This window comes from Diadema setosum, chromosome 18 (assembly GCF_964275005.1).
Source record: "Diadema setosum chromosome 18, eeDiaSeto1, whole genome shotgun sequence".
NCBI lineage: Eukaryota > Metazoa > Echinodermata > Echinoidea > Diadematoida > Diadematidae > Diadema > Diadema setosum.
This window is the reverse complement of record NC_092702.1, coordinates 7742965-7757531: the sequence shown is the minus strand read 5'-3', so window position 1 is coordinate 7757531 and position 14567 is coordinate 7742965. Positions and strand designations below refer to the sequence as shown.

Below are 14567 nucleotides of genomic sequence, written 5' to 3'. Positions count from 1 at the left end.
CACAACTTTCAAAGCCTAAATCTCCAGTTGTACAGTGGCAAGTGGTAGGTAGTGTGGGTGTCAAGCACACACATATACTCAGAATTTGCACAATATTGGATGCAGCATTATTTATAGTCAATCTTGCCTAGGTCAAATCTATTTGGTTTTAAGAAATAGCTCTGACAACTCTGACTTATGAGGGAATAAAATCAATAGAATATACCCAAGAGAGGACTTGAAAAGACCTTTGACTCAGGCGACTATTCGACTTATGCGAGGTTGACTTTTTATAGGCAAGGATGACTGTATATCTATTTTAATGAATGCAGATACCACGTCCATATGAACCCATTTACATCTGTCACCGCATGTCAAATTCTGTGCTGTCAAATTTGTACCATACTGGTGCGTAGACAATGAGCAGCTACTTGCAGTTAACATGACTTCTCATCTCATGGATAAAAGTTTTACCGTTAGCAATTTGCCACCGCCTCAAACAGGGCAGTGTAGATTCTTTGACTTCCAGAAAGACAAGTGTATCACTCCTGCATTTCCTTTCCCCGAATATTTCATAAATTTGAAAGCAAGAGAGCATTGCTCTCTGACAAGCATGAATTGAAACAGTCCAGCATACATGATGACAACACTTGAAAATCAGATCTTGTTTATAATGAGATAGAGTGTGCTATGAAGACAAGTTGACTTCCAAATTACCCACATTGTTACAAAATTCCAGTGAATTCTCTGAAAAGATTGGCAACAGCAAGAACTGGAACTGTTGTTCCCGAATGTGCTTGTAGGATACCTGTTATCAGTGAAAATAAGAAATCAAGTGAATATCTCACTACCTCTCATTCTGAATGCATAAAGGAAAAAAAATAATGTAATGGTCAAGAGAAGTTGCATGGGCCATGAAAGTAAAAAAACAAACAAAAAAAACACACACACACACAAAAAAAAACTGTACATATTTCATCTCGTTTACCAATACTGTTGTGTAGTCATTAAATACTGAATGATGAAATAGACTCTTTTCATATTCAAAATGCAATCCTCCCTTGGTTAGAATTAAACAATAACAACCAAAGTCCATAGTTCATGATATAACAAACATCAGATACAACAAAGGGACTTGATGTGTTACAGGGAGGCAGGGCAGGCATAAAACTTTCAACTCATCCCTGTGTTGGTTGGTCAATGTGAGTGTGTGTGTGTGTGTGTGTGTGGGGGGGGGGATTGAAGAGGGACAAAATACTATTACCCAATATGACTCGTACGATGAACATCATCACGTTGAATCACTTACTGTATAAGCTCTTATTTTCGCGAATTTCGCGAATTTAATAAACACGCGAAAATGACTCCATGCGCTGTGTTAATAGAGCATTAACGTAAGCGTCCGCGTCGATTCGCGAAAAGAACATCTCGCGAAAATGTCTGTGACCTCGTCATTCGCGAAAATATCTGTACGCGAAAATAACAGCGTATACAGTAAGTCAGAAGCTAAATGCCTCACTCCTTCAAACAAAACTACAAAACTAAATTCAATGTATGCCTCCATCTCTTTGTGCCAAATCCGGGAGTCATAGGAACCACTTCTTTAAGAAATGCAAATGAGAGGCATGGAAGATGCTCTCATGGTTAACGAGAGAATGCTACAGTGCAATGCAACTTAAAAGAGGTGTAGCAATTCACTTTGGCATCCACATATTCTGTATACCTTACATACTTATTTCTATTAACAATTCATGTACCTCATTTACTCATTACTTCATTAATACATTTTCTGAAACATGCATGATTTTACTCTCTGCCAAAAAAGCAACTCACAGCCACTAGGTGGGTCATTTTGCCAGCGGACAAATCATTTCTGTTGCGTATCTATAAACCAACCATTACATTCTCATTAGTACTGGAAAACGAAACTATTTGATTTGTTATTTTGCATGTTAATGCACTGACCCATCTTATTAATCTTTGTTGAATACAGGGCCTCCGCATAATTGCAGCTCTTTACATCACGCACGGGACTAGATCTCCTTTCTTACCATTATACACACAAATATTATTACAGTAACTCTTAAAAGAAAACCAAAAATCTTTCAGCATCAAAATTTTAAAATGTCAACACAAGTAGACTGCAGGAAAAAAAAAAAAACAGAAAAAGAAAAGAAAACCATTACCCTTCTGAGGAGACAAGACCACATGACCAAGAGATGATACTTCTTTAGTACCTGAGATCAATTCATGCAGACTTCAAAACTGTCTGGCATGCGAAAAACAGCAATTTGCATTGTAATGTAAGTGCTTCCATCCAGCAGAAATTGAGTGCATGGCTTCATTTTGAAGGCGATACCTCTGACGTGCAGTATCGGAAATGTCGATGTGGGGAAACCACAGATGCTAAAACCTAAACACTGTCAGTTGCAGAAATGTCACATCTCATGAAATGATGCACACACAAACTAAAATGCAAAGACATACAAAGAAATAGAAAAAGATAGGTAGGTAAATAGATAGATAGATAGATAGATAGATAGATAGATAGATTGATAGATAGATTGATCGCTGAAGGAGCAAGAAAAAGTGAAGAGTGGATGAAAAGTGATAGGAAGGATACAAGGAGAGTGAAATGAAAAAATGGACATGAACATGTTAAAAATCAAGACAACAGAAAAAATGCCCCTAGTTACAATGTACTTCAAAAACTCTGCTAAAACATACACACCTATTCTCTCCCTCCCCTCCCAATTAAAAAGTGTTCATACACAAAATTCAAAGTGCATTTCACATGCCTCTGTACGGTGTTACACCCCTCACAGTCACTCACTTTTAATGAGTACCATTGACTTTGCCATCTTTTCTACTGTCCTTTTTGGCAACTTTTTCCTTTCTTCTCCGATCAACCTTAGCCTTTTTCTCCTTCTTATGCTCTTTGTTTTTCTTATGTTTCTTTTCCTTTTTTTCCTTCTTTTCCTTCTTTTTGTGCTTCTTGATTTCTTTGGCGTCGTCGACTCCATTGCTTTCGAGTTTGTCTTGCTTCTCCTTCTTGGCTTTCTCCCTCTTCTCTGCAGCACCTTCGTCAATGACAAGCTCCGCTTCGCTGTCGCTATTGAGTGGCTGGAGTCCATTGCCTTCGCTCACATCTTCCACTGGTTTCTCCTCCTCCTCGGCTTTCACTCCGTTCACCAATGGTTCCTCCTCCTTCACTTCGTCTTTTTTGGCAGTCTCACCATCCTTTGCCTTGTTCTGTCTTTTCCTCGCTCGCTTCTCCTCTCTCTTCTTCAGCTTGTTTTTCCGCCTCGCCTTGGGCTGGTTCTCGCTCGCCTCGGCCGACTTGTCGCGCCTCCGGTACTTCCGCTTCTCCCGCTTCACCGGCGTGTTGTCGCGCTGCTGCGACAGCAGCGCCACCTCCTGCTCGAGTTTGGCGGCCTCCCGCCTCATTCGCTCCTCCTCGGCCTTCTGCACCTCTGCGAGGTCGTGATCCTTGCAAAAGATGCGTTCGTTGATGATTACCGTCACATTCTCCGAGTGGAGCTTGCAGAATGAGTTGGGGCATTCAACGCAGAGTTTAACTGATCCCTTCCCACAGATGTCACAATGGTGCCATGGACACTGCCACTTCCCTGCATGAGAGAGAATTCAGCAGGAATGTTAAAAAGACAGAAATTGCTCCTTACAGGGAATTAAGCACCAGTTACAAGCATGTTTGGAAAAAAAATAAAATAGAGAGTACAATTTTATAAGCAAAATTTTGAACAAAGGGAAGTTCTAGCATTGTGAAGTTTTGCTAATTTTTGCAAAACAGTTCTCAAACAGTTGATATAAATATGCAAATGAGTGAGCTGATGATGTCATCAACTCACAATTTTCGACTGATCATGTACAAAAAATTGATGAAATTGAATTTTTTTGCTATATAGTGTAAACATGATATTATTCATAGCTGAATAACCTCAAAATAATGATTAGTCAGATATATTAGATTTTGAGCTTGGGTTACGATTGCATTCAAATAAAAAAAAATTACAAATTTCAAGATTTTTGTGTATAAAGTATATGAGAAGTTGTGAGGCGATGATATATATATCAACTCACTCATATGCTTATTTATATTCAATATGAATATCCATAGAGTATATCATCGCCTCACAACTTGTCATATACTTTGCACACAAAAATCTTGAAATTGACTGTTCAAAAACTTCTCATTTTGTGAAAATTAGTAAAACTTGACAATTTCATAACTTCTTTCAGTTTAATCCAATTTCAATCAAATCTGCAGTTGTGCTCATCAAATCTTATTCTTTTTTTATCACACTAACTGTTAACTGGTCTAAGACGCTGCATGATCACAGCAGCACACTAAACTAAGCCGAATGATGTTGCACATCGAGAGATAAAGGCATCTATGCAAAACCAGCTATGCCACCACCATATCAGTTAACTTCTTGTGTGCTTTGTGTGTCTATTGGCACAGAAAACCCCACAGCGATGTACACACTGTCTAAAGTTCCTGGCGCAAAAAGGGTTAAAGTGCAATTCTACATCATGCTGAAGATGACTTCAATGAAACTCAGATAAACAGAATGATAAACCTGTCATCATATCGGACATGAAATAACCATGTCTTGGAATCTCAAAGTATCACATGTTTCCATCAGATATAGGAAACTAAAGCAGCTGTTCCTCGACAGAGTATACACAGACAACGGAGATGGCTGTGTATTCTTTTGGTCAAGGTCTTTCTCTTCCTCACGGTTAGCTGAAAATGTCTGTTAAAGTACCAACATTTTCTTGTCTACCAAGAGGGCAATTATTAACATATTTTCTTATCTTGTGTGATCTTAGTATAAAATGCATTCTACGCACATCTCCAAGTTCACTGTCTACAAACTTCCTGCACCTAATAAACCAATGCACATGTATTATGTGATTGTCCATGCAATAGCTAAACCAAATACAATGTTTTCCTAATATAGGTAATCAATTTGATGATTTGATTTATTGCACAGATCAACAATATTACTTTCTTGAAAGTGTGAAATTAGTGCAAAAAAAGCTGACTACTACAATGAATGAAATATGAGTATTACAATAGGCTGTTAAAACAAATCACTACAAACTATAAAATATTTTATGCCAATGCCTTCGGGATTACTTATAAGATGCAAGAATGCATTAAATGGCACAAGAAATCTATGTTAATCTGGGCGAGGGGGTCTCACCGTAAGGGTGCTTGACGAGTCCCAGGCAGTCCAAGTGGTAAGATTTGGGACACGTCTTGACGTCGCACATGATGAGTTCTCCACCCTCGCCGCAGCGAAAACACTCGTCTTCGTGCTTGAGTTTGGGCGGCCCCGCCCTGTTCCTCTTCCTCACCCGCTTCCTCTTCTTGTCCTTGGCCTGCTTGGATTTCTCCTCCTGGGCGGCAGCGGCAGCCGTCTGAAAACAGCCGAGCAGTGGTGGTACAAATTAAAAAATTTCATTTCATCTTGGGGAAAACAAAGAGAAATGCCTTCGAAATGTTGTCCACCTGTTTAGAACTTTAAAATGAAATCATACTGGATTAATGAGAGAAATAATCTACTGTAGAGTAAGATATTTTCGCGAACTGGAGCCAACGGCTTGTTCTGTGGCACAAAATTTTCACCAAATGCCACTGTCCAGAGCTCGACACTAACTTTTTTGTTTGGTGGCCCGATGGGGCCACCGAAATCCTCAATTTCAAATTTTTGGTGGCCCGAGAGAAAAATTTGGTGGCCCCGAAAAAAAAAAACGATAAAAAACATTAAAAGTCCTGTGTTTTTTTTAATGAGTCAAATATCTAATTTTTATCCAGTCATAGTAAGAATTGGAAGTTGGACATACATCTACTCATAAATAAACCTCAACAAACTCGCAACACTCACTCTCAGGCACTCATTCAGTCCTTTTCATCCATCCTTTAAACAAATATAACTGCTAATTTCCGGCGCAAAAAGTTTCGAATTAATTGACATACTTTTCAAAAAAATTTGGTGGCCCGAGGCGGGCCACCAAATTCGCCTTTTTTGAAATTTGGTGGCCCCGGGCCACTGGGCCACCGTTAGTGTCGAGCCCTGCACTGTCATTCAATGCCTTAAATGTAGACAAAAACTTTTGAGTGCATTTAAATTTGGCATATCTTGGCTCTCGTGAAATTCAAGAAATTAGAATGAACCCGAACATTTCTGGTTTTACAGTACTCTTCATTCACTCACCGTATAATGGCATAATTTGATGTTGAAATGACTAATGTGTAAATATGTGAGTGCATCTTATTTACCATTACTATCATGGTTCATTTAAGCATCACATACATTACATCAACCATTAATAAACAAAAACAAAAAGATGAAAGCACGAAAAAAAAAAGCATGGAAGACTTGTTTCACCTTTGGTCTGACTCCGATGAAGCCGCTGCAGTTTGGAGCCCCGCACTCGCACTTCTTCTTCTCATTTCCCAGGCAGTCCAGGTTGTAGTTGAAGCTCAGCTCTGAACCTGTCATACATCAATGGAATCAGTCTAATTTATGGAGAAATGAGGTACTCTGGGTGACGTGCATGTGATGAAGGGAAACACACTGCATGGCAGTGATGGGCATTGGGATGGAGGGGATTAAAATACTGACATGGTCATAAAAGTTGTTCCTCGACAGAGTATACACAGACAACAGAGATGGCTGTGTATTCTTTTGGTCAAGGTCTTTCTCTTTCCTCAAGGTCAACCGAACATGTTTTGGGGTCAGAACAACATGTCCATGTAAACCAGAGGATGAACTGCACATCAACACTCGCAAAAACAGAAAAAAGAGGATATGCCTTTCATACAGGGCTATCATGCACATTGCAACTGCATTTCAATTCACAGATTTCCCTGGCTTTACACAAATTATCCAGTCACTCGGTAGTACTGACCTTTGCAGGTTAAGAGGTCAAATTAGGCATGTAGTTTCTTCAAAGAAAAGGAAAATCGTTCAAAGAATGCTACAATGATACTCCTCCCAATCCAGCAAAGAGTGATAACAAAACAATTAAGACCTTTTAACATTTTTGTATAATTTATGTAAGTCCAACCTTTTTCATACACACACAAACACAAGAGCTATTGTTCTGAAATGGATGAAAGAGTTCGAGAGATGTCATTCTCTGAAGACCAAAAAACAGTAAAAAGAAAGAAAGAAAAAAAAATCTAGAGGCAAAATATCTATTCAGGTTAACAAAGGCAATATTAGAACAAAACAGATATGTCTTGTAAAATATTTGAAAAAATACACTTATTACTGTGACAGGATACTAAAAATATATACAAAATGCAGTAAAAACATATTAATTGATAGTTCTGGAACACCAAATTAAAAGAGAGACAAAATGCAATAAGTGACTCTAAATATGAAGTCCTCGTCACAAATGATGCTTAGGTGATGCTAGAATAGATACCACAAAACAATGCGGACAATCCTGGCTTAGCAATGATATTCCAAAGCAATTTTACACAAACTGTCCACTTTGATCCAGTCTACTGCAGTACACAAAAGTGACATCTCTGTGGATTGGACAAAAGCAGAATACCACCACCACCACCCCCCCCCCCCCACCCCTTGGACGTTAGGGAGCTTTAGATTTTCGTGACAGGGACGTTCAGAGGAAAAAAAAAACATGTTCTGAGCATGCGTGAAAATGTGCGTCAAGTCGATCTATTTATAGCTTGCTTTGTCTCAGTTTTTCACAACAAGTTCGGGGCTATTTTTACGTCCGCTCAATTCACGACATAAGACTGCTACATCATGCACCCATCATACATGGGGGCGCCATTTCATTTTTTATACGTTGCGTCCCAACATAATCTAAAGCGACTTTTCAGCACGACGCAGGGGGAGAGAACGTCCGATGCAATCGTCGTCTCAAACGTCTGTGCTGCAAACCTAAAGCTCCCGAATATGTCTCACTGTAGATTGGACAAGATGTTGCTCACCTGCCGCGATGTTCCTGATGGCAAAGAGCCCCACCCGGGTGTCACCGTTGACCGTCCACTTCTGCGTCTCGCAGTTGGGCTGGCAGGAGTGGTTCATGAAGCGGGACAGGTTGCCCTTGGGGCCGGCGTCGATGATGCGGTCCTTGTCCAGCGTCAGGAAGTAGAAGTCGGTGATGTTCTCGTCATGCGCCTTCTTGATTCGCCGCCGGCACGCCTCCTCGTCCACCAGCTCGCCGACGTACTCGTTGACAAAGTCGCCCTGGTGGTCATAGCACGAGGAAGCCAGATTTAGAATGGACAATCATCACAACAGACAAGGCATCAAAGACAATGACACATGGGAAGTGAGCTTGCATTATGATGGGGATGTGATCTTCTTTACCCAATATAGCCTCATCAGTGTCATCACTGCTATTCAAGATGGTCCTACCGTTATATTTACCCCAGCCTTGCACAGTACTGACTCACATAACTAAACTGGCTCAATATAGACACTAAGGATAAAACAGCTTTTCGGGCAAGACTATGACAACAATAACACAGACTTATTTACTGAGGACTTCCGCCCTGATAACTACTGCTCTTCAGGTCAGAGGAGCCTACCATTATGATCACCCCAGAATTCATACTTGCCCATTAATATCACTAGCTTGGAAGGGACACCCTGGACGAAGGAGCATGTTCAAGGATGTAAGCAAATGGGCAGGATTTCTTAGCGCCTTATTGTCATAATAAAAATAAAAAAACGCTCTAGAATGCACCAAAACACAGATATATTCTGGGAAGCACTTGTCATGCATGTTGCTATGTTTGGCTGCTGTTCTCCGCCCACATCCTCACAAAAACGAACAAACAAACAAACAAACAAAAACAACAAACAGAAGGATCAACTATATAAGTGAGTATCCTTACCTTCTTTATGTCCACCATGCTGACCAGACCCCAGCCTCTCTGGCTTGTCTTCAGGGGCACCGAGTCTGGGTAGAGCCTCTTCTGGAATCGCTGGTTCTGACACTTCTCTTTGGCTGGGCACACCTGCACATACAATTGTACCATCAATTAGTAAATCTAGTTCTGATCTGTGAAGTGGCAATTAATTACTTAGTGTATTGGCACTATTCAAACACTTGTTTACACTGTACTCAGTACATGTATTGTAATGGAGGGCTCTGATCATGCTGGAAGTGTTGCGCCCTCAGTGGCGGGGCGCGGCTCACGATATTGCTTGACATATGTACACACTGAAGAATCACGTTAAGATTCACGATTATACAGCTGCACACTATATTCAGTGATATTCGGTATTATGATGATATGTAATTTCTTTTGTCTTTGTCGATTTTTATAGAATATTATATGCTCAAATCATATATATATTTTTTAAATTGCATTCAATGATAATTCTTGCCCATCTTTTTGTCCCACCCTTTTATGGTTGTTTTTGGTATGTCATGGTTCCTCCCTTTTGGATGTGTGTTTTTTTTTTGTTTTTTTTTTCTTGTCCCCATTTATTGCAAATCCGGTTCTTTTTTATGCGACTCATGATTTATGTAACAGTGTATAACGACATACAGTTTTAATATTGTATATTTGCTCATGGGATCAGCCTCGAAAGGCCAATGGCCTACTGCTGATTTCCTCCACCATTTATTTTAATTGTTATGTCAATCTTGAACACACACTTTTTAACTTTTAACTGTGATTATGTACTTATCCAAAATAATTTTTGGTTTGTATATGTATGTGTTAGAACTGACTGATTGTATATTTATATGTTTTTACCTGAACTTGCGGAAATAAACTAAACTGAAACTGAAACTGAAACTTGTTCAAATCTTCAAGGACCTGTGCCTCACACATTTTTCTGCCTTGTTCTGGATAAATGAATCTGCGTGTGTTATGTCATACAGTGTTAGTTGTCATACCTGAGGATGGCACTCTATGAGCAGCATTCTGTTGAGACAGTCGACGTCCGGACCACAGGGGTTGTCCATGTCTGATGTGCATTCACACGCCTGGCACTGACTGATATCAAAAGCAGGCATCACTACATTTCCCACTGGTCTGTTGGTCTGGGAGGAGAAACAAAGAGGATCACTGAGTCACACAATCTGTCAGGCATGCTTGTTACACTATATATGAATCTGTTTATGGAATGACCATCATATAACAGAAGCAAAAGCAATATCCATATGGCTATCAGAATCACCATTATACTGTCATTGTGTGCAGGTCATCACACCCATTGATCAACACCATTGTTATCATTCATTACTACAGTCACAACCATTGTCATTATCATGATGGTCAAAACTACAATCACCATCGCCATTACATGAATAGGAGCATTAATCACCATCATAATCATCATCATATTCTTCATCATCATTGTCTTCGTCATCATTGCTATTACCACCATCACCACCACCATCACCATCATCACCACCACCAGCATTATCACCATCATCACCACCATCATGATCATGATCATATTCTTTATTATCAACATTGCTATCACCACCATCACCACCATCACCATCATCATCACCACCACCACCAGCATTATCATCATCACCATCATCACCACCACCATCACCATCACCATCATCATCATCATCATCATCATCATCATCATCATCATCATCATCATCATCATCATCATCATCATCATATTCTTTACTATCAACATTGCTACCACCACCATCAGCAACATCATCATCATCATCATCATCATCATCACCCCGTGGTTACCTTGATAAATTTGAAGGGTGCAGGCTTCTTACTGCTGTTCTCAAGCTCCTTGGCGATCTTCTGTTCCTTTGATGCTTTGAACTGTTTGTACCTCTCTGATGCCTCTTTTAGAGCTGGACAGAGATAAGTTTTGAAGGTATGGGCACACACGAATCAACAGGAGCTTATTATTCCCTGCATTGGGAATAGATCTCCTATGTGCCTGTTTCTGTATGTCAAAGCATGATACCTACTTTACCATTCATATTCAATCCTATTTGAACCCATGCTCCACATGATCCCATTAACTAGTGAGATTAATGCTATGCATCCGATACTCTCTTTCCAGAAATGCAGATTGGGACCTCAAATGTTCACAGTGGTTTTACATTGTGGTGTGTCCTATTCAGTAAATCTGTCATGCTAAGAAAAAGAGAAACCTATCTTACTCTGGAAACACAAATTTACATACAATAAGTGAAACAACACAGTACTGTAGATTTGACTGCAGGTCTGAGACATACGTGCAAAACTCGTCGGTCAATTTAATGCCCTTCTCATTCTCAACTGACGAACTGTGATCAAAGTAAAGGTATTGTTTTGGACTACCAAATGTCAAATAAAACTAGTAAATTCTAGAGATCATCTCATCATGCATAAACCAATCTTCAACACTTCTGCAATCGTATGAAAAGCAATGTGCACAAATATAATTGGGACCGCAGCTTTTGAGGTACATGAAACAAAGGAATCAATTTACCAATATGCTGTGTCGGTATATTCAATAGGGCAGTCTATTAGTGATGCATTTATGGCATTGTGCCTTTAAGGTGACTAACCTGCTTTGAAAACAGCTGCCAGACCCTTGGCACTGGTCGTTTCTCGACTCCCCTTGTCCCCCTCCAGGTAGTCAAACACGCGCCCCTTGTGGGTCCAGAAGTAGTCGTTGGAGCCAAAGAACTTGACGGGGAATTCCCCCACCTGGTGAGTTTTTTCCTGGATGTTTTGAGGAACGTCCTTGGGGTTACAGACCATTCCTGGCCACCACCTTATGAATGAGGGGAAAAAAATGATCATGTTGACATATAATTTTGTCAAGAAAGAGACTCTAGCTATCTAACCTGGTTGTGTTTGACAACTATAATTCTCCTTTCTTTAACATATTTAGAAATGCATAATTTCACAATGTCTCCTTTCTTGAACATACATCTAGCCTGACAATATCTGCATCTGTTACATTCAAACATGTGTAATGGCATAATATTCTTATTTATTCTAGACTTATTCTAACAAAACTTCTTCCACTCTGTTAGTCATAAGGTTCAACTCTATCTGTAGCACACCTCTCAAACAAGGAGTGGCTTCTTAACATACGACTTGATTCTAATGTGCTTCTTGAGGTGAACTATCCCCCTGGGGAGCACATCCCCCTCTCCCCTACTCACCTGTAATTGCCCAGTTTGACCCAGATGATGTCGCCGTAGCGGGGCCTCTTGCCGTTGATGCAGTCCCGGCAGAACCAGTTGCCCTCCGGGACGCTGTCGTAGCCCAGACACTTGGGGTGGTAGGCCGCCGGGCAACTCTCGCAGCAGATGAGGTCGCCCCCTGAAAGAGAATGGAAGAAGGGAAGGAGAGGAGGAAGATCCACGCAAACCAACGATAGTAAATACTGGAAAGCGACTCTTAATTGAAAGTAAGAAGGGTGCAAGGTTTGCAAAGGACTTGGCAACACCCTGTAGCTTCTCAAGTAACTAAACATGCCTGAAACAAGGGTTTATTTTTTTAAAATGTTTTTGACAAATTTTTCCCTTGTCCACAACATTGATAACAAGAATATGACATCACACACTTTGATCTCAAGACACACACAGAAAATCAACAAGAATCATGCCAAAAACACCTGCAAAATGTGCAGATATCACATCCTGAACAAATCAGATTTGCACACATAATGAATCATTCAGAAAAAAGCAAAACAAAATGTTAACAAGCACTCAAACTCCTAGTCTCATCCTCCCCCCCCCCCAAAAAAAAATGAATAAAATAGAGAAGCACTCTGAGAGTGCAGACTTCCGCCAAGCAGCTCATTTCCACCACTGATCTTGTTCTTCCACAGAGATCAGTGATTTCCACCCGTAAGTATGCATGCTGAAAATAGCCCGTTTATTTCCCAATATAAAAGCCTTTTGTTACGTTATCAATTCCAGCTGCGTGGTGCACCTTACCCTAGCAGAAACTAGAGCACGCACTTTAGTGCGTGTATGCAAACCTCAAAAAATTCGCAGATTGAACTTTCAAGCTCATTGACTCTACCTGCCAAAATATTGAAAATCCTTCATAAAATCCATAGAAATTCCTGGATCACTACAAAAATTCACTCATCTGTTTCTTGTCTCATTATAAACCTTTCCCGTAAGTTTCATACAAATCTGTTCACAACTTTTTGAGTTATCTTGCAAGTTATTTCGCACATGGACAAACAAACAAACCACCAACAAACAAACCAATGCTGATGAAATCATAACCTCCTCCCTTGGCAGAGGTAACAAAACAAAGAAAGGTGACAGCGCCCCCTACCTGAGGAGCAGGTGAAGCACCAGCTGACGCTGACGTGCGAGTGGTGCTTCTGGGACTTCAGCGGCTGAAAGTGGCGGCTGCAGACGATGGAATTAGCCGCTAAGACGATGCTGCCAGCAGCGATGCAGGTCTCCCCCTGGTGGTAGGCCGTCGGGCAGCGGACACAACGCATCAATCGGCCTGGTGGTCAAGGATTAAGATGTAGGAATAGGGTTCAATCAGAAAAAGATAATTTATTCTTCTTTTGCAAGTATCAATAAGCGAAACAAATCAGGTGGCCTAGTAACAGTTCGAAACAGCAAGCTACATTTCACATCAGGGGGCTCAGTACAATTAAAAGTACAATTCAAATATTTTTGCATAATAAAATGAACAGTAATAAAATGTTTTTTTAATCAATGAGAAAGTCCCTAACCTCTACTAAAGATTTTCAGTGCACAGTGCACATCCTCTGATAATTTCACAAGAATGTAAGTATTGAAAAATAGGGAAAGGATAAGGTTCTATTGGTGATTTACCTTGAATGACTTGAAGCTCTTGGACAAGGGGGAGGGACGAGTGTTAATGGTAGTTTACCTTGAGACAACTTCGCAATCTTGAGTTGGTAACATGGGGGGGGGGTGAGTTTTACTATTAATTTACTTTAGATCGACTTAAGCTCTTGGGATATTTTGAGACATGGGGGGGGGGGGGAGTGTCAGTGGTAGTTAACCTCTGGTTGACTTGGCACTCTTAGGGTTTTCGGCAAAGCAGGCATGGCAGGAATGCAGCGGACAGGTGAAGCCCCGGTGGTCAAACTTAGTGAGGGGAAACTGGCGGATGCACGCCTCGTGGTAGTACTTGCCGCACACGGGCACGTGACACCGCTTCACGTTTTGGTCCGACTGTTTGCACTCGTAGCAAGAATGGACTCCTGGATGGATGATGATGATGAGATAATGATGAGATAATGATGATGATGATGATGATGACAAGAGTGATAGTGATTGAACCAACACCACTGATTATATTTCTACTGCAGATGTTGTTAGATATATGTGACCCGCTGCAACAAAAGGATCCGAAAGTCGGGGGAGGACAATTTTCTGAAAATGACATGACATTATTCCCTTCCTCTTCCATTTTAATGTCATATATAACATGACTAATAAAAGTACTCGGTTGCAGAGATATGGATGATTTTATTAGCACATGCCAAGTGGTTGAAGAAATCAGCGTTTCAAGAAAACCGCCTTCAAAGTTTTCCTTCCGATGTTATCATGATCAAGGGGAAGCAAGACAG

General features: G+C 40.5%; 1 protein-coding gene across 1 annotated transcript in view; it reads right to left on the bottom strand.

Annotated features, from left to right (window-relative positions):
- Positions 1 to 2514: 2514 nt before the first annotated feature.
- Positions 2515 to 14567, bottom strand: part of LOC140242088 (histone-lysine N-methyltransferase NSD2-like) — a 36921-nt gene continuing 24868 nt past the window's right edge. The window contains exons 9-19 of the mRNA XM_072321849.1: positions 13998 to 14198; positions 13286 to 13465; positions 12154 to 12313; positions 11548 to 11756; positions 10730 to 10842; positions 9904 to 10050; positions 8891 to 9013; positions 7979 to 8237; positions 6399 to 6505; positions 5211 to 5427; positions 2515 to 3608 (exon numbers count right to left, since the gene is read on the bottom strand). Of these exons, the coding sequence (XP_072177950.1) occupies positions 2815 to 3608; positions 5211 to 5427; positions 6399 to 6505; positions 7979 to 8237; positions 8891 to 9013; positions 9904 to 10050; positions 10730 to 10842; positions 11548 to 11756; positions 12154 to 12313; positions 13286 to 13465; positions 13998 to 14198 (2510 nt within the window). The 3' untranslated portion in view covers positions 2515 to 2814. The remainder of the gene's footprint in view (positions 3609 to 5210; positions 5428 to 6398; positions 6506 to 7978; positions 8238 to 8890; positions 9014 to 9903; positions 10051 to 10729; positions 10843 to 11547; positions 11757 to 12153; positions 12314 to 13285; positions 13466 to 13997; positions 14199 to 14567) is intronic.